This window comes from Alternaria triticimaculans (genome assembly GCF_023758025.1).
Source record: "Alternaria triticimaculans strain BMP 0046 chromosome Unknown scaffold_1, whole genome shotgun sequence".
Classification (NCBI taxonomy): domain Eukaryota; kingdom Fungi; phylum Ascomycota; class Dothideomycetes; order Pleosporales; family Pleosporaceae; genus Alternaria; species Alternaria triticimaculans.
The window spans coordinates 1,742,143-1,762,094 of NW_026055958.1; the positions used below are offsets into that span (position 1 = coordinate 1,742,143).

Sequence of the window (19,952 nt, forward strand, 5' to 3'; positions counted from 1 at the left end):
GCTGATGACAGCTGTTCGGCCTAGACACACCATACCGTGGATACGAGGTGATGGGAAAGTGAAGGTAGATATGTCTTATTAACTGATTCTAGCGGGGTATGTCCTTGCGCATGGAGATGACAGGAGCCCTCGCTCACGTTACCGAAGCTAAAGAGCTTGTGCGCACGTACCAGCATTGACGTCACCAGCTTGACCATCACGAACTCAAACTGCGTCGCGAACTCCGACTATCTTCTGCAACCCAACCGCCGTTTTCTCAAACCTGTTCCCGACTTTCCGCTACATCCTTTCTTTCCTTCAGTCTTATCCATGCACTCAAGTCCTGCTGGCTTCTCGTCATCGATTCGTATCGCTGGCCGTCAATGGTAGCATCGTCGTGACCCTGCAGGTGCAAATACCAATAGAGGACCCCAACAAAGAAGCCGCCGCCGACGATATTGCCAAGTAGTGCAGGGGCAATACCTTTCCAGACATATATGCCGATGGTAATGTCTGGTGAACCATGGAAGATGGCATTGGGTATCAAGAACATGTTGGCGACAACGTGGTCTGATGCAATGTCAGCTAATTGTAGACGTTAACACGAACGTGTGGTACTTACCAAAGCCCAGAGATACGAACGCAAACGTTGGCCACCATATCCCTACCACCTTAGAAACATAGTCGCGACCCGAACACCCGAGAAAGCAAGCTAGACAGACCAACCAGTTGGCGCCGATGCCTTTGAGAAAGATTTGGTACCACTCTGGCTCGACTTGTTTCTTGTACGCGAAGTGGAGCGACTCTTCTCGATATAGCTTTCCGTCGAACAATCCACCGTCTATCACAACATGTCAGCTTCAAACTTCCAGGTCGCTGCTGCTATCAGAGACTTACATCCGACGATTACACAGCACACAAACAAACTCCCCGCTAGGTTTCCAAAAAAGGTTACCACCCAATGCCTCAACATCCGCCAGATGCTGAGTCGCCGATGTAACGCAGCAACGGTCGTGTACATGAAGCTGCCAGTACACAGGTCGCTGCCAGTCATCTGTACGATAACTAGACCGTACGGAAATACGAGCGCGGCAATTGTCTTGATCAGGCCTGGAGCATTCTCCTGGTACCATGGCGAGGTGTTGGTCGAAATGAGCGTTGCGCATGCGAAAGACAAGATCATGCCAGCGGAGCAGGCACTGATGAAGCTCTTGTCGACACGCATATACGCCTTCTTGACGCCCATGCGCGAGACTATCTCGAAAGACTCCTGAGGACTATAGGCATTGTTGGTTGGTTGGTGCATGTTGTGAGCCCGGTGTTGACTTTGCATCGATGAAAGAGTTGTCGGGACTGCATTAATAGGTGTTGCTGTCCCAGAGGAGGGGTTCGATTGGACATGCATTGGCAAGAGGTTATGAGGCAGTACAAGTCTTGGTGATGTTGATCTGTGGGCCATGTTGATGTCGTGGCTGAGGCGATTCGTAACGGGACTCACGACAACGTTGAGCAGCGGAACCGAAGGCGAGTAATCAGAGTTTCGGCATGGATGAGGAGACGGAAGTATCCATCAAATTAAATACAGGAAGTCAAGTGTGACTCCTAACAACCACCCATCCCGAAAGCCATCCGCGCGATCTCCACAACATCACCGAGGACCGAAACACCTACGGATACAAAGTCGTTCAAATTTGGCGCGCAAACACCTTGCTTATCACAAAGATGACAAAAAGTGCCAAATAGGGAATGCGGTACCGCAGGCTTGCGGCTCAATCCAAGACCTTGGCGGCTCAACCAGCGTCAATGAGACCGAGAAGTTTGTCGCCAAGGTTTCTGGGCGCAACGACGCACGAGAAAGAGCCGCAACACTACGAATGCACCCGACGGTCGATATAATGGTGATGTGAGGGTGTGAGTAATCGTGTTCAACTTTGGGGCCCCGCACACACCTCCGCATACACTCCGCATGTGAAAGAAAGGAGTGGCTGCGCAGGCACAACACAAGGTTGGGCATCATGCTCTTTTCGGGCGACCTGCCATACTATCGTCGTAGAGCGCCTGTATAGTCATAATACACCGATCTTGGTGTGCCGACTGCTAAGGTATGTAGTGTGAGTTTACAACAATCTTACACGTTGCATGGAGCTCATTTCCTTCGACATCTCGTGCTTTCGCAGCTCTCATGCGGCTGCTGCATCTGGTTTGGCATAGTCGCCGAGAGCGAAATGATCCTGTGCCCAAGATTAGAAAGAAGCTTCTGGGAGACGGTCCCGACCGTAGTGGCTTCGAAGCGTGAAGCCTTGGGATCGATTCGCACTTCATCTTGAAAGCGCGGAGTCTACTAATGCAACTGCCTGCCTTCTTGACCCATTTCCTTACCTTATGCGCTGCTGTAGCCGTCGTAGCTGTTTTCCAATGCTCTTTGTGTACCAAATTGATCTATCTTGCAGTTGCAGAGGGTATCGGGGCAGGGAAGGCGTGTTCGAAGGGGTTGGAGACGACTCCAGAGCGAACAGATCGTAGCTAAAGTGATCGTGATTATGATGAGCGATGACGAGCCTCGAAATCGGAGATGAATCTGGCATTCGCGGGCATTTTGCGGAAGGTTGATGATGACGGCCGCCCCGTGTGTCCTCGAGGAGCTTAGTGTTATCGATAAGACTAGCGTGAACTGGACGCGTCGACGCGCTCAGTCAATTAACGGCAGGCGCGCCCAATCATCGCCAACTTTTCCCTTCTTTCCTCTGTCGTCCCACCCCGCAATTGTCTTCCTACCGCATATCAACATGGCATCCCGACCGGAAATCAAGGAAGAGGATGAGTCGGGTTTCTGCAAGTTCTTCCGCAACTTGCCTGAGAAGGACGATGAGACGGTGCGCATCTTCGACCGCGGCGACTACTACAGCGCCCACGGCGAGGATGCAAAGTTCATCGCAAACACAGTAAGCGCATGCGAAAGCGTTGGCTTATGTTCAGTATATTGACACGCTATTAGGTATACAAGACCACAGCCGTCATCCGCAAGCTGGGACGGGAACCTGGCCTCGAATCTGTCACCATGACTATCACCGTTTTCCGCAACTTCCTCCGCGACGCACTCTTCAGACTCAGCAAACGCATCGAGATATGGCAATCGACTGGCAAGCGCATGGATTGGAAGGTGGTCAAGCAGGCCTCACCCGGCAATCTGCAAGACCTGGAGGACGAATTGGGAGGTCAGATCGAGAATGCGCCCATCATCTTGGCGGTGAAGGTGTCGGCAAAGGCGTCGGAAGCACGCAATGTGGGTGTATGCTTTGCAGATGCAAGCGTACGGGAGCTCGGTGTCACAGAATTCCTCGATAACGACCTCTACTCCAACTTCGAATCGCTGCTCATCCAGCTTGGCGTGAAGGAGTGCCTGATACAAGTCGACTCTACCAAGAAGGACGTAGAGCTGGGCAAGCTTCGGACGATTGCCGACAACTGCGGGTGCGCTGTGGCAGAGCGATCGCACGCAGACTTTGGCACAAAAGACATCGAACAGGACCTCCCGCGGTTACTCAAGGATGAGCGAGCAGCCGGCTCGCTGCCATTGACAGATCTGAAGCTAGCTATGGGCTCAGCTGCATGCCTAATCCGGTATCTGGGGGTCATGTCGGACTCGTCGAACTTTGGACAGTACCAGCTCTACCAACACGACCTCTCGCAATACATGAAGCTCGACGCTGCCGCGCTGAAGGCACTCAACCTCATGCCGGGACCACGAGACGGTGCGAAGAACATGAGCTTGTACGGACTGCTCAACCACTGCAAGACACCTACCGGTAGCCGACTGTTAGCACAGTGGCTCAAGCAGCCGCTCATGAACGTCGAGGAGATTCAACGACGGCAGCAATTGGTGGAAGCCTTCGTCAACGATACCGAGCTAAGGCAGACGATGCAAGAGGAGCATCTGCGGTCAATACCGGATTTGTACCGTCTAGCGAAGAAGTTCCAACGCAAAGTCGCAAACCTGGAAGACGTCGTGCGCGCGTATCAAGTCGTCATCCGATTGCCGGGCTTCCTCAGCTCCCTCGAGGCGGTCATGGACGAGCAGTACAAGGAGCCGCTTGATGCGGAGTACACGGATAAGCTCCGCCAATACACAACGGCATTTGCAGGTCTGCAGGACATGGTAGAGACGACGGTGGATCTCGAAGCGCTCGACAACCACGAGTTCATCATCAAGCCTGAGTTTGATGAGTCATTAAAGACCATCCGAAAGCGCCTGGACAAGCTCAAGCGCGACATGGAGTCAGAGCACATGCGTGTGGGCGATGACCTTAACCAAGATACCGAGAAGAAGCTATTCCTAGAAAACCACAAAGTCAATGGCTGGTGCTTCCGACTAACCCGCAACGAAGCAGGCTGTATCAGGCAAAAGAAGCAGTATCAAGAGATCTCAACACAGAAGAACGGAGTCTACTTCACCACCAACACACTACAAGAAAAACGCCGAGAGTTCGATCAGCTTTCTGAGAACTACAACCGCACCCAATCCGGCCTCGTCAACGAAGTCGTCTCAGTAGCATCGTCCTACGTCCCAGTGGTCGAGAAGCTCGCCGCCGTCCTCGCACATCTCGATGTCATCGTTTCCTTCGCCCACGTCTCCGTTCACGCACCCACCTCCTACACTCGACCGACCATGCACGCGCGCGGCACCGGTAATACCGTCCTCAAAGAGGCGCGACACCCTTGCATGGAGATGCAAGACGATATATCTTTCATCACAAACGACGTCTCTCTCGTCCGCGACTCGAGCGAGTTCCTCATCATTACCGGTCCCAACATGGGTGGTAAATCCACATACATCCGGCAAATCGGCGTCATTGCCCTCATGGCTCAGATTGGCTGTTTCGTCCCTTGCTCAGAAGCCGAGCTCACCATCTTCGACTGTATCCTGGCTCGTGTAGGCGCGAGCGACAGCCAGATCAAGGGCGTGTCAACTTTTATGGCAGAGATGTTGGAGACGGCGAACATTCTCAAGTCTGCGACAAAAGAATCCCTCATCATCATCGACGAGCTCGGTCGTGGAACAAGTACATACGATGGGTTCGGTCTCGCATGGGCGATCTCCGAATACATCGTCAAGGAGATTGGCGCCTTTGCGCTGTTCGCTACGCATTTCCACGAGTTAACTGCGCTGGTAGACACATACCCACAAGTCCAGAATCTACACGTCGTAGCACACATCTCTGAGGGGAGTGCCCCTGCACCCGACGCCGACGGAGACGCAGACATGGACGCCACCGCCGTGCAAAAGAAACGCGAAGTCACCCTCCTATACAAAGTCGAACCCGGTTTCTCCGACCAGTCCTTCGGTATCCACGTCGCGGAACTCGTTCGCTTCCCGCAAAAGGTCATCAAGATGGCAAAGCGAAAGGCCGACGAACTGGAAGACTTCGCTGGAAAGCACGAAGAGGGCTACGTACAAGCCAGTAAAGAGGAAGTGGAGGACGGGAGCCGAATGCTCAAAGAGGTGCTAGTGAAGTGGAAGGAAGAGGTAGAGAGCAAGGGGCTGACGAAGAAACAACAAGTGGAGAGGATGAGGGAGCTGGTCAAGGGGAACCCGGAACTTATGGCTAATGGGTTCTTCAAGGGCATTCAGGCTTTGTGATCAAGTCCTGAGTATGCAAGGCAATGGCGTTTCGGAATATAGCAAAACTCTGTACTCGGGCAAGAGATCCGTCAGATTCGTGAGCGTATTAGCATGATACCAGTAATTTACATATACGACACATTCCCTGGTTCTTAGTGTAGCGATTGAAGATATCTGAAAGTTTAACATGGGAAGCCGTACAATATGATGTTGTACATGAGGTTTGTGGAGAATAGGAGCAGTTTGCATCGATAGCATTGCTTGCAGCTTAGCAGCTGCTATCTTGGAGAGTAGGAGACCTAAATCACGGCCATTACTATCGTACGCCGTCCCTTACGTTTGGGCTCATCCCTTAGTACTGTGCCAAAAGTCTGACTCCTAACATGATTGGTGCGCAGTCTGGGTACTCTTACCAGACTGGTACTTGCAGGGGAAGGCTTGATGACAAGTCTTCTGAGTTCCATGCCAAACAACCAGACCGTCACTCTCACCCACATCACCTCTTCAACTCCGCAAACCTTCTCGAAAGCTCATCCACATCCGGAATCTTCCCCAGCCCATCCTCTTTCTTCGCCGGTTTCTTCGTATTTGCCTCGCTCTTCGCTACTTTCGCCGCCGCACTGCCCGGTAACTTCAACCTCGGCGCTACATTATCTGTACTGGGGCTGGGCGGAACGACTCGCAGCGGACTTTGCGGGCCCAGCTTCTTGGGTGTCGAGGCTTTCGCCAACGCTTCCCTCTCTTCTGCCTTTTTGCTCGTGCTGTCGTCGGTGGATATGGGGTCTTCGAGATCGGCGTCTGCTTTCTCTGCTACGCCACCCGATGGCTCGTCGTCATCGTCGTCCTCTTCGTCTTCGCTCTTGGCTGTGCCGTATGGTACGCCGTAGAACCTCGCAATCTCCGTCATGTATGCCTCAACCAGCTCCTCCTTCGGTGTCTCAACCTTCAGCTTCTTCATCACCCGTTCCGCAACACCCTCGCCTTCCATACTAGCGACTGCGACATCCTTCCCGAACTTGTCCACCAACAGCGCCCTCACGGTATGCAGTTCCTTGATCTCGGTTCGCGGCGCGGCGTATATTATGCTGCGGACGGCTTCTTCTAGCGCGGGGTCGAGGAGGGTCGAGGTAGATGCGGAGGTGGTGTTTGAAGAGGATACTTGCGATTCGAGGAGTTGGGAGCGCGCGAGGAGGAGTTCGCAGTAGAGTTCGAGGATCTCGTGCAGTTCGGTCGTGATGTCGGTGCGGATTATGTTTTCGACGCGTATGCGCGCTGATTGGACTTTTCCGACCTACATAGACGTCAGTTCTGGGACCTAGAGGAGAGTGTGGTGGTATTGGATACGCGCAGTTGCCTTGCGCCTGGGCGAGGCGATGCGACAATTGCTTATAAGGAGCTACCGACGTACCTCGATCAGTTGCGCCATTTCTCTCCTTTGTTGCTTTACTTTGGCGCTGTCTTTCTGCTGGACCATGCGTAGTCGCGATATGGACAGCTTGAGCTGTACCTTGAGCTTGTTCTGCCCCGCATTAGCTGGCAGTCGCGATGGCAGTATCTGGTGTCGCCATGGAACGTACGACTAACGAGACTGAAGGCGCCATCTTGTATGGTCGGCGATAGTATCTGAGTACGTGGACTTGTGTGAATAGTGTTGTTGGATGTCGTGTCGACCTCTGGTGTTGGCTGGGGCTAGTGGTTGGGCTGGGACCTGGAGGCGGGACACGCGTAGGCATGTCTTGGTGGGGTCCAGCGGCTTGGATTGTGGCGGTGCACCGAGTTGGCAATGACATCGCGCTCGAAAAGAGACTATACACACACCCCCATCGGTTGTTCGCTCAATCGGAATCCAATCGAGAACGGCTTCTTATAAGAGACATACACCTTAAGAACGTGATTCAGACTCGGACCACATTCGGCATGCACACTACGACCCGTTTTCCCAAGCAACGTCGCCTTGCATGTTGCCTCATCCCTGGTACACTTCTTAAGATCAGAGTAGTGTTACAATTCGTGTGTCCGTCTTTTCAAGCATCTCCTTGAGACGATTGTTATACTCTTCCGTCAGCCCGTCGACATGGTAGCCTTCCACATACTCGGTATCTCCTGATCGCATAAAGATGGCCCACCACCCCGCGAAATGTACATTGACGATACCTAGGCGAACGAAATGACCTGGATGATTTGTTTCCATCACGATCAGCGCGCATGACTGACCGCGGAATATAGATGGTCCTTGTTTCAGAGCGAGAAAAAGCAAACACAACCGAGCTTGGATGTCATGATAGTGAATCAGCTCCACGTCGTCCCACTGGGGGTCGCCATGTGTCAATTCACTTGATCCCGCCGAAAGGCCTTCATGAGTCGCCTCCTCGAGCGAGATTGGCACATCCCAGTGGTATCTGATGTCCCAAAGATTGATCAAAGGGCAGCGTATAGTGATCGCAGCTTCAGTAATTTCACCAGAGACGGTCGGCCCATGCACTCTGTAGTCGACCTGGAGGATCTCAACATTGGAAAGAACCGTGTCCGCTGCCAACCATTCTACCCCTGCACTTGTGGATGCCCAAGACCAAGTAGGTATGCCTCCAGCCATACGCCTTTTGACTGCCGCCAGCAGATCCTCGGTCCATTTCCATTCAGCTGGCAACAAACGAGTGCGCCATAGCATGTCAAAACAAAGAGTCGATCGCCAGATCCCAGCAATGTACTCATCGCCTGGTCGTAGTGACTGCATTGTTCTGGCAATTGCGGCGATTGCTGGCAAACGATCTTTACTATAGGTAAGTCTCCGTTGACTATACAACCTTACCATCTCATACCATACCGCTGTAAGATTCGGATCTTTAGATTGAAGGTCCTCTGTCGTGCAACTTATCATAATCAGATCGCTGATCGATGGTGATAGAACCTGCTCTAGCTTACGACCTTGGGACTTGACTGCATGTCGACATTGCCATATAACCTCGTTGGGACCAAAATGTACGACGCGAGGAGACAAGACAAGCTCTTGGAACACCCATGCTCGTTTTAAAAGCGGCCACGTAATGTTCAATTCGTTCAACATCCGTACGTACACTCCTGAGTGGCCTGGAAGTGGCTCACCCAGGAAGTCGGGATCAGCAGTGCGAAAGAAACCCTTTGTAGCGTTCTCGGAATCTGATGCGGCAACCGTGAGGAACGCGTTCGCATAAATGTCGGCCATAGTCGCAGACTGACTACGCCAGTCTTCGTCGCTATCTTGAACAATACACAGGCTGTCGATCCATAAGTAAGAAACCTTGAGGAGTCGGCAGATAGTAACGGCGTCTCGGAAGGTTGCCGGTAGGCTACCCATGGGAATGCCTCCATTCGAGTGATCCATGAAGCTAGAGACTGTTGTCCGGAGTATACCCTCGCCCCCTCCCCAGCAGTGGCTCAGACAAATATATTGCGCGGGGCTTGTATCTTGTACAAGGAGCAGCCGATAGTCCTCAATCTTTAGGAATCTTGCGCCTGTCTGACCGCTGAGGTGGGCGCTAGAAATTGGTTTAGCGCAACCACCGTGGCTCTTTAAGCAGTCATCCAGCCAACTTCTAATAGCTGAGAATGTGCTGTCTGGACCAGTCGAGCTTGGCATCAATCTTCCCGATGCCGGGGAGGTCGCTGGGGAAGTTAGTGAGACCCTCTAACAGCTGTCAATTCACGTACCGCGGAGATCGAAAAGTTCCACGTAGAGCGCCACCGAGTCTCCAAAAACCATCAATTGAAATAGCCCGCTGTATCGAATATTGCACCCGGGGACATCTCGACCTAATCGTGCTAGAGCCCACTCTACACAAGCCAGTCGCACAAGAGATAAAGGACATTGACTCCCAGCACCTGCTCGCAGCTGGTCAAGAGTTTCAGAAAGCTTGTCGCATACTTCGCACTTATGTCCATCGCATACGAGTTTGAAGTTTTGACTTCGCGATGCCATTGGGATGATGGTTTCAAGCCCGATCGGGCCTTGTCAGGACGCAGACCTGCGCAAATGACTTGTAACGTTTCGCCTTCTGAGCTTCAGCACGAGTATAGATGGGGAAGCGGGTCTCGGAGTCCAGATTCGATCGAGCTTTGAGCGCTGTTAATAGTCATCGCTTGCTTGGATGCAATGAAGATGAACGAAATCCATCCATGGATGCGTTGTGAATTGGCGAAGCACCTACGATGACGTCATCTGATCTCTTCAACTTGGTTGCATCTTACTTTCCAGAATGCCAAGATCATGAGCCTGTTCAGCGGGCGGGATTGGTAGGTGATTGAGTAGCAACTCAGTGTTGCACATAGGCGGGATTCTTATTGTGCCTGCCGATACCTATGTAGGTAGATCGAGGTTTGGTGTTGACGTGGATCGGGCAAGGATTCTCCGCGGTGGCACGGGCTCATCTCATCACCACCTGCACCAGTATCACCCAGAAACGCCCCCCAGGTTATCTGGAATTCAGCATCCCGATCATACAAAACGATCCATCGGTAGTTTCATTCACATACAAACAAGAAGCCAATGTTAATCTCTCGATCGAAATTCAGCACCAGCTACTATCTCGTTGATGCATCGCCGGCGGAGCAATGATGGAAGGCAACCTGCTTCCGTCTGTTTGTGGTGGCGCAATCATGCATATGCGCGATCTTGAACACAGCCGCGCCGTGTGTACAGCCTGTAGCCTTCGGAACTCTGTCGCGCACTGAAAACTGAACTTGAAGATATCTACCCAGGTAGGTACTCTCATATTTACGAAGTGTCAATTCTCCAACCTTCCCACTCAAGCCAACCATGCGGCTCTTGCGCATAGAGCCTGATGACACATTCAGCCTTGTCGAATACTTTAAGAAAGATATACCCCCATACGCGATCCTCTCGCACACCTGGGGCGCTGACAGCGAGGAAGTCACGTACAAGGACCTGGTTGAAGGCAAAGCGACGTTGAAAATTGGGTATAAGAAGCTGCATTTTTGCGGCAAGCAGGCGTCGCTTGATGGTCTGGATCACTTCTGGGTGGATTCTTGCTGCATCGACAAGGCGAGCAGCGCAGAGCTGTCAGAGGCTATAACCTCAATGTTTCGATGGTATCGAGGTGCACAGTAAGTACCAAGCTGCCATTTTCCCCAACTATGTATCGTCCCAGCACGAGACTAATGAGCATTGTGTCGTTTAGTATTTGTTACGCATATTTGGCTGATGTATGGTCAACACGAAACGGACTAGCCAACCAACACTGGAAGTCTGATTTCCATAAGAGTAGATGGTTCACTCGCGGCTGGACTTTGCAGGAGTTGCTCGCCCCCATATCTGTCGACTTCTTTTCTGCTGATGGGAACGTGCTCGGTAACAAAGGATCTCTTTCACATCAGATCAATCTTGCTACCGGTATACCCATCGAGATCTTTTGGAAGAAAAGGTCTTTCCTCTCATACAGCGTTAGCGAGCGAATGTCCTGGACAAAAGGCCGTCAAACCAAACGCGAAGAAGACGCAGCTTATTGTCTGTTTGGAATGTTCGACGTCCAGTTACCTGTCATGTATGGAGAAGGGGAGAAGAAGGCTCTTGTAAGGTTGCAGAAGGCTATCCACGAGATATCCAGTTACCCACCGCCGCCACCACCTCCTCCTCCGCAGCTTCCCTATGCGCAACTGCTTCCGCTACCTCCACCGCCACCACCACCACCTCCTCCTCCACCTCCGCATCACCAGTATCTTTCGGGTATGGAGCCACCCACTGACGCTCATCGGTCCCTCCGAGGACGATCGAGCAGACTATAGAAGCAGCCCATGCAGGCTCTATAGGGTTCTGGTGTATCAACTGGAACAAACAAAGCTGTCAAACGAATATTGTCAGCCTTTTGGTCATTGCCAGTCCATCAACTCAAGTTACGTCTATTTTGTAATAACGCGGCTGGTACATATGATCAGAAATATGCCGCTGCACGATAATATTGCTTGACAGATACAGCCTTGTGTGTTCGATGCTCGAAGGATATGCTGAACGCAGTAGGCACCGCCTACCGGTTTAACGCACCTAGGGATCTCAATATTCATTCGGGTGGCCCATTTGTAGTAGACCAGTGATCGTTATGTATGATGTAGAAGCACAAAGCGGGGTGGTTTCATGCACCCTCCGCCTCGTCCAAAAGCGGTGCACACACCCAACAACAGAAAATCCAGGTTTCGACGCATATCGACTAGCACTCGAGATCCCAGGTATGATAGATGTGATCGGCATGCAAGCAGGCACATTGACCGACGTTTCAAGCTGACAATGCAGCTACCCACGCCCAATAGGTTGCGCCACTAGAATGTAACTCCAATCAGAAAAACTGCTGCTATCACGATGCATGATAGTACGAGAAATCTCTTTGGGCGCTGGTTTCGAGGAGTACAACCTGCGCCCGGCTTACGTTGCGCACGCTGGTTCCTTTGTCTGCTTACCTCCTCTTCTCTGCTCACCGACTTGACCTTGATGCTCCTGTGGGACGAGCCAATTCTCCTGCACATGCTTCAGCCCGCTTCAATGCCATGGCTCCATCATGGCGCATAGAATATAGCTTCACTCTCAGCCTTGCTGCCCTCATCTTCACCCAGCCTCGCCTGATAGCAGCGCAATGCGACATCCCGCCTCTGACACTCACCTGGTCCAACATCACCGTCACACAGGACGGCCTCGGCGTCGCGCGTGGAATTGAACTTGGTATTGGGACTCCGCACCAGATCTTTGCTTTCCGACCGTCGACTACGCTCAACAACACGCGGATCAACAATGTGATCAACTGTGGATCTGCGACCAACGACAGCTGCATTGGTGGTCTAGGTGGTGCTTTCGATGCGCCAAAGTCGACATCGTATGCGGTTTCGATTAAGAGCCAATGGAATGGCAGCCAAGTCGACGCTGAAGACAGTACCGGTGCATACGTCTACTTCAACGATGATGTCGCGTTTCAGGAGAATGGCGATGTCGACGGCTTTCCATTGGTCATGGATAGTGAAGTCTGGGGAGGTGAGAATCCCACAATACGTCTCGTTCAATGCGGGCTGTCGAGCTATGAAAGAAGCTGACTGATAGCAGGTGTGCAATCTGGTCTACCTCTCGGAACCAACTCCTCCTTCCTCCGCGCTGCAGTCGCTGGTGGTGTCGCGCCATCTCAGGTATTCGGTCTTTGGAGTGGTAGCAGGGGTATCGATCCACATGACGGTCTGCTCGTTGTGGGAGGATATGATCGCGCGCGGGTTGACCCTGCATCCAACTTTACCACTTTCCCGATCGGCGAATGGAACCTCGAGCGGGCCTGCCCTCTACAGGTAACGGTCACAAACCTAACGTATCAGGATATACCGCTCATACCAGACGGAAGCGATGGACTGATTGCTTGCATTGAGCCATCGACGCAGCGCTTCGTCTTTCCTCCAGCAATTGCGCAGGCCTTTGGAAACTCCACGCACCAGAATGAGACCGTATATCCGGGAAAGATGCATTACAACGTCTCGAATCGTCCCGGCGGCGATCTCATTGTAACATTGGCAGGCGGCTATCAGTCCAGGATACCTAACAAGGAATTGTTCGCGCCACTACGCGGATCTGACGAGTACGGCCGGTATGCCATCACCAACGACAGCACACTCGAAGCCTTCGTGTCGGATACGCGACAAGATGATCCAGGCGATGTTGACAGTATCCTGGGAGGGCTCTTCTTGACCTTCAACTATCTTTTAGTAGATTACGCGAAAAGCGAGTTCCAACTTGCGCCAGCTGTCGCAGCCAATGCGGAAAACGTGTCGCCAAACCCTACCACAATCTGCACACCTACCAACATCACGCCCGTGAGCCCGACTCCGATAGCAAAAAATAAATCGACCAATAAAGGTGCGATCGCAGGTGGTGTTGTGGGAGGTGTTGCTGGGCTGGCCCTGCTTGGAGCCATGGGCTTCCTACTGTTCAGGCGGAACCGCCGAGCCAAGAACCCTGCTGTCAGCGAGATCGATGGGCAAACAATTGAACCAGTATCGCGGCAGCCGTCAGAGATGATGGCGCATGAAGTTACACCTGTGCATGAGATGTCTGCGAGTCGATACGCAAGTTTCCGAAAGCCTGAAGGGAGGGGATGGCATTGAGCGTGGGCGTGGCCGTCGGCGTGAGAAAAGGGGAGGCGGGCAGATCCGCTTCGGTCGTGTAATGACATAGTTCTACACTAAATTTCTGGGCGCTATCTCGAGCAGTCCATTGTTCGCCCAAGTCGCCCTTTTCTTTCCATGCCTTTCGTCCTTTCATGGCAAAAGTTTCGCTTTCCTAGTCGGCTCATACACGGGAACCTTCATAGGTACCACATCGCTGTCGCGACAATAGCCCACTTCTGCCCACCTCAGCCAGCCCGCATACGTCCTATTGGCACAGTCGCTGCCACGATGTTTTCTCCACAGCATACCGAGAGTGTCGCCTCCGAACAGCTTCGCCGAGAATCCGTGCCCAAGCTTCAAACACCAGCTATCCGCCACTACTTTCTCTACAATACGCCTCGCAAGTGCTTGATCGTCTGTCTCAATCTCACTGTCCTTGGGTAATCGAAGGCTCAGAAGATCAAATTGCCTCTGACCACTCCATCCAGTCATCTGCTCGTGTGCGAATGCCCCGTCCATCATGCTGAGCAGCCAGCACTTCTCTCTGACATACTTTGGCCCGTCCCATCCATCTTCTTCATCCACCCAGCCTTGCGCCGATCCCATGCATTGGATCTGAATCGCGTAGTCGGTCATGGCTTCGTCGTTGATCACCATCTTCTCCTGTCCTTCTTCTTCTACAACAACCTCTTGTGGCACACGCATAAGAGGGACGTGGGACACCAGTGGATGCGCATGCGTGCCAATTGTGTTGGTCTTGCCTTCCCAGACCTGGAGCAAGATATAATGTGCGCGTCGCACAAGCGGGTTGTTCGCTCGACACATGAGCGAGAAATTTACAATCTGCGGCTCATCTGCTCCCAGTGTGAAGCCGGCGAAGTCGTAAGGCGAATCTGGGTTGGTGATGTGTTCGGCCCAGAGGCGATTAAGGTCGCCGAATTGAAGGATGCCAACGTCGAGATACACACCACCGTACTCCAACAGAAGCGGATAGCGGATGAGATCTGAGGTGTGTTGTGCGGCATACTGTCCGTCCAGGGTACCGTTTGTGAATGCCGCCGGTACAATCGAGGAGGACTTGGTGTCGATGTAGTTGCCTACATTCAGTGCAGAATTTGGCACGTTGTCAAGGACATAGATAGTCCAGCCTAGTGGTGAGAAGCGGCGGTACCAAGCAAGGACGTTGCGTAGTAGGACAGGTGGGATCGTTCGGATGCCAGAATGCCAGAACGCGAATATGGACTTTGAGTCTACAAGAGGTGGCTTCGGCGACAAGAGCTCTTCGGGTAGAGGCCCTGCAGTTGAAATAGGCTCCAGAACCTTGGACGGAATTGCTGAAGTTCCTGGAATAAACGGGTAATCCATGATTCGGCTTAATCGTAGACGGTCGATCTTTATCTTTGAATTATTCTCTTTGTTGATAGGTAACTGCATCGTGAATGCCAGTACAACTTTAGTGATATTTATCGGGAAAGGTACGCAGGTGTCACCGTTCGCCGTCCAATGGTCATTTCGACTCATACACGCTAACCCACGCGTGACGTCATCGTGCATATAATCTTCACCAGCGTGTTGCGAAGCATCAAAACGTGGTGTCGCGACATTATCACATGATATTCGCTTGGGCAGACACGTCTGAGTAAGATTGGTCATTCTCTGCACTATGGTCTGCCCAGGAACATGACTGCCACCAGCACACGACAATGTGTACAGAATCGACGATCGAGCCCAAGAGCCAACTCGTGTGTCGTGTAAGATGATCGGATATCATGCGCTGACTATCAATAAACTGGCTGGGGCCAGGCTTGAGTCTCAAATCTTCGGTCGCTGTCTTGTCTACGCCAGTTTGTAGGGGGATTGATCACATGCGTTGGGTAAGCTCATTAAAGCAACGAATAACACTCAAGACTCCAGAGAACGCACTGCAGGTGCAGGTACGGTAACTTGGTCATTTTGGGGAGAAATTGGACTCGCTTGTTTTCACACTCGTCACCGCGCCATCGAATCGCGACTTCCGTTTACCGCCAAGCACGCGACCAAATGTGCTGAGTCTAGACTGCTACCTTCACTGCCAGACTATCGTCCTCCATCGACACACCATCAACATGCAGCAACACAGATCCGCCCTCTCGCCCCTTCCCGATATAGTGCGCGGCCCATCCGCACCGCCGCGACTACCACCTCGCCCTTCTCCACCACCGCCTGCTCCAGACTTCCTCGTCATCGGCTTGTTCGCCCTGCGACTCACCAAGCGGTTGATTGAAAGCCTCGAGTACTATCCCGGTCGAGATGCCGACATCATCTGGCTCGTTAACTTCCTCTCGCCCTTCCACAACGAATACGAACTAGCCAAGATCTCAGGTGCTCGGAGAGATGACTACCTCGCGACATATCAGAGCATTGTCTCACGGATGAAGAAGCAGCCAAAATATCCTGTGCGGTTCATGCAGATGAATCCGGACCAATCGGCGCAGCCAACAAGGCGAGGAAGCGAGATGGAGCGACCGAGGGACATGACCGATGGTGAGTAGGTCGGTACGTGTAACAAACATGCTGGCTAACATAACCCAGCGGAGAGACTGGAGATCATCAACTTCTGCGACGCAGCGGGCGAGTGGGGATCTATTCTCCCGATACCAGCGCGTGAGGCAGAGAGAATGGTCGAACTGGCTGACCGAAGGAAGATCGCAGATCTCGATGAGTCCCACAGGCAGCGGCCGCGCTATGAGGAAAGAGAGGAGTTACGAGATCACAGGCAGTCGCGATCTGAAGAAAGAGAGGAGTTGCTAGATCGGAGGCCATCCCGATTCGAGCCACAGTCTTTGCCTCACGATACAAGGCGACCACTGCAAGAGGTCAGGCAGCCGGACCGCGACGACAGATATCGACTACATAATACTGGAGTGTGGCGTGGCGACGAATACCTCCCGTATGACGAAAGGCAGCAGCCAGTGGATACGAGAAGGAGACGTCGGGTATCTTTCGCGGATGACAGGCAGTACTACGAGGTAAGAGTTTTGCGTTCGCATGGGATTTGTGCACCCACTGACTTGAGTAGGATGAACGCCGTTAAGAAGATGTGAGATGGCGTGAGCGTTAAGACTTGAGTAACCGGGCGTGCGCTGGAATATTGGTTTCCCAAGACGAAGACACGATCGTGATGAGAAGACCGTGGCAAGGGTGTCTGATCCGCTTGTTCTGAGTACTGCACATCTCGTCCACCTTAACTAGACTTGTACAATGTTAGCAGTGATGTGTCGAATGAAGTCATTGGTTACTACCGATTGCGCAACTCCTACTTTGTCTGGATACAGTTCGTGACGTTATCGCGCGCCTTGAGATCCAAATTTTATCGCAAACCTGGCAACCCGCTCAACAGGCCAGAGGTCTAGGCGAGGACGCTCCTTCCATCTACAGCTCTTTCGGTACTGATCGTTCACTTTGGCGTTGGACTCGGAAGGGGTTCAGAGGAAGCGGTAGGCGCGGCCTTTTGCATGATAGGGCGCAGTCCGGTCTCTACCATGGTTTGCATCCCTCGCTTGAACGAACCTGACAGTCGAAAAGTCGTCTACGATAGATTTTGAGCTTATTTCAACGTTCCAGAACAACTTCTTTTGCCAGGACATTAAATCAGAACCGAAACAATTTCCAAGGACGGCATAGCGTGACTACCGCTGCGAAGCACGATCAGCTACCACCAACCGCGCGAAGAGACCGCTCACCTGGAAGATGGCGCTCCGCGACCCTGCGAGCACTGATATCGTCGACTATTGTATACGTGGCGAGTCTAACCACCTCTATGAAGAACCAGATGTCGACGAAGACATCGTGTATCGCATTATCCCCGGAGATGCAGTGACGGACGAGGAACTGGACATATGCGCTGGCAACTTCTCTTCTGATTACGGCGTGTGGAGTTGGAGAGCGCATCTTGAAATGGGGATGATGGCCGAGTATGGTAAGTCCTCCGGTATTATTGGAGCGTGTAGGTCGGCAACCAAGGACGTATCGCTGACTCTGGTATAGGCAAACCAATACATATGAGTCGCGTGAGACTAAGAGCTCAATGTTTACCCGAGGACGCGAACAATATGCTAGTAACGGTTGTTACTAAAGACGATCGGCACGTTGGGCACTGCTTCGTGAGCCAGTGGATGCATGGCGACGATCGAGTGTGGTGGATAACGCAACTGCTCGTGGTGAAACGCTATCGCAACCAGAGACGAGCTACACGAGTGAGCGTCTATCACGTATCCTGATTAAGGATTTGCAACTAACATGTAGTAGATGCTGCAAGCCCTGGCCATGCACTACGATATCGGCAGATCTACACAAAGGGATCTTGTCGGAATAGCAACCGTGAACCCGTATAGTCTTTGCGCTATGCTTCGCGTTTTTGGTCGCGGTATCGAAGTACTGCCGTCGAAGCCGAATTGGGAGAAATGTCGCATTCGCCACACGCCTCTGCTCAGTTCCGCATGTGAGCCTATAGTTGGCGCTGCACCAATCAGCTATATCCGCAATGCCAAACTATCACGGGGGAAGTTGATCGCGAATACAGGGTTCTTTGTAGATCACGCTACATCTGAAGAAGCGATGAAGAGAATCATACACAGCATGAACCAGCAGGTGTCTGGGCCGTGGGAGTGGTTGTTCGGCTGCTTGGAACCTGGGCACGAATATGTGTGTATTCTTGACTATTCCTACCATCAGGAATACAAGATGGATCTGGCACTCTTCGACACACCATCGGTTCCTAATGAGCCTTGTTTGGAAAAGCACGCTGCAAGCCCGTCGAAGGCGCTGTTTAGAGCAGCTTTTGGCAGCTCCAGGCCGCCTGAGCAGAGCCCAACTCCGATTCGATATGCTGACATCGATCGATACTTGCTCGAAGTGCCTGAGAGTTGCGTTCTCGATCTGAACCTCAGCAATCGTGCCCATGCATCCTTGCATGGCAGTATGCGCAAGCTCATCTACGAAGCCAAAGAGCTGATTGCAAAGCATTTGCGTGTGTTGCCCACCATCATGGGCGCAAAACAGATACCAAGAGACCTTCGAAGAGTCTATCAGACGGCCAATATGATCTTCCCGTTACCAGGACAGATACAGACGTGGGGAGATTTTGTGCCGTACGTATATGAGGTCTTCGAACACGGCATTAACGCTGAGGCTCGTATGTTGATCCTGCAGGCGATTCATTTCCAGGAGCTCCGTGAGACCGATGAGAGGGAACAAAAAGAGAGAGCGAAGAATGCCTCGGCATTAGCCAAAACGACCAGGTCGAAAGAGAAAAAACGGTCGTTGATGGACACGAAGGAGAAGCCTGGGATTGAACCATTAGCATACGCCGCATATTCCCTCAAAGACAATAACGAGGAACGATTCGCAAAGTCGCGAACAAAGCGTAAGCTCACGCCGACAACGCCTACTAGAAAGCCTCTGGCTCCGAAGTCTCAAGGGTTATTTGGAGCAGCCAAGGCGACAGCAAAGACACCCACGTCCACTCCTAGACATCGGGCAGCATCATTGTTCTCTTCCATGAGTCCCTTCCGGAAATCTAAAGAGCCAAAGTCACAGTCTCGACACTCTAGCATGGCGATGCAGGCACAGAGCCCTACGCCAGCCACACCCGAGACGGCACCTAAACACAACTCCAGTCCAATCGCCCAATCCACCATCTCGACACCGGCTTCTGTGGCTCCCAAAACACCCGTCTCTACAGCTTTTGTTTCTCAAGGACAAGGCGAGATACATGTCGTGACGACACCACCCACAACTCCACCACCCGCTCAATCGCGGCCGAGTCTTCCCCACTACATGGCCCCAACCGCGGGCTCAATGCAACAGTACGAGACCCGCAGCCCTCAGCTTTTCTATTCCGATGAGTCTGATGGGTGCAGTAGGTCGAATGCTTTTGGCCAGCGTTCTCTGAAGAATAGTGCGAAGACGTTGGATCGGACGCAGGGTATGAGGGGATGAATCATTGCTGGGGTTGATTAGATTGCGAGCCATCTTGGTGACATGCTCCTCTTGGCTGTTTGAACAATCATTGATTGGTATTAGTTTGTGAATTTCAACAAAATAAGAAGCTGGTGGAGGATGCGGAGTCAGGAGCGATGCTACGGCTGAGTGTGGGGCATGACGCGTCTCGATGAGCTAGTGCGTGGGTGGCACCTTTCTTTTCTCTCCTCGATCAATGTACACTTCACCTTCATGATTCGCCTAGATG

The 19,952-nt window shown here is 52.3% G+C and overlaps 7 protein-coding genes across 7 annotated transcripts; 5 read left to right on the forward strand and 2 right to left on the reverse strand.

Moving 5' to 3' along the window:
• Window positions 1-2,765: 2,765 nt before the first annotated feature.
• MSH2 (MutS-like protein) lies at window positions 2,766-5,617 on the forward strand (the record flags this gene model as incomplete). Its single annotated transcript, XM_049361215.1, has 2 exons — window positions 2,766-2,921; window positions 2,975-5,617. 2 exons carry the CDS (start codon window positions 2,766-2,768, stop codon window positions 5,615-5,617), a joined length of 2,799 nt encoding a protein of 932 aa, XP_049226498.1.
• A 478-nt stretch (window positions 5,618-6,095) lies between these two features.
• On the reverse strand, window positions 6,096-7,423 carry J4E78_000554 (uncharacterized protein; the record flags this gene model as incomplete). Its single annotated transcript, XM_049361216.1, has 3 exons — window positions 6,096-6,890; window positions 7,008-7,118; window positions 7,418-7,423. 3 exons carry the CDS (start codon window positions 7,421-7,423, stop codon window positions 6,096-6,098), a joined length of 912 nt encoding a protein of 303 aa, XP_049226499.1.
• A 2,968-nt stretch (window positions 7,424-10,391) lies between these two features.
• Window positions 10,392-11,377, forward strand: J4E78_000555 (uncharacterized protein; the record flags this gene model as incomplete). Its single annotated transcript, XM_049361217.1, has 2 exons — window positions 10,392-10,692; window positions 10,824-11,377. 2 exons carry the CDS (start codon window positions 10,392-10,394, stop codon window positions 11,375-11,377), a joined length of 855 nt encoding a protein of 284 aa, XP_049226500.1.
• A 753-nt stretch (window positions 11,378-12,130) lies between these two features.
• Window positions 12,131-13,720, forward strand: J4E78_000556 (uncharacterized protein; the record flags this gene model as incomplete). Its single annotated transcript, XM_049361218.1, has 2 exons — window positions 12,131-12,608; window positions 12,678-13,720. The coding sequence occupies 2 exons, from the start codon at window positions 12,131-12,133 to the stop codon at window positions 13,718-13,720; spliced, it is 1,521 nt and encodes a 506-aa protein (XP_049226501.1).
• A 153-nt stretch (window positions 13,721-13,873) lies between these two features.
• J4E78_000557 (uncharacterized protein) lies at window positions 13,874-15,088 on the reverse strand (the record flags this gene model as incomplete). The annotated part of the gene is made up of 1 exon (XM_049361219.1): window positions 13,874-15,088. The coding sequence occupies one exon, from the start codon at window positions 15,086-15,088 to the stop codon at window positions 13,874-13,876; it is 1,215 nt and encodes a 404-aa protein (XP_049226502.1).
• A 740-nt stretch (window positions 15,089-15,828) lies between these two features.
• J4E78_000558 (uncharacterized protein) lies at window positions 15,829-16,513 on the forward strand (the record flags this gene model as incomplete). Its single annotated transcript, XM_049361220.1, has 3 exons — window positions 15,829-16,246; window positions 16,295-16,366; window positions 16,434-16,513. The coding sequence occupies 3 exons, from the start codon at window positions 15,829-15,831 to the stop codon at window positions 16,511-16,513; spliced, it is 570 nt and encodes a 189-aa protein (XP_049226503.1).
• A 1,932-nt stretch (window positions 16,514-18,445) lies between these two features.
• Window positions 18,446-19,702, forward strand: J4E78_000559 (uncharacterized protein; the record flags this gene model as incomplete). Its single annotated transcript, XM_049361221.1, has 1 exon — window positions 18,446-19,702. The coding sequence occupies one exon, from the start codon at window positions 18,446-18,448 to the stop codon at window positions 19,700-19,702; it is 1,257 nt and encodes a 418-aa protein (XP_049226504.1).
• Window positions 19,703-19,952: the final 250 nt, after the last annotated feature.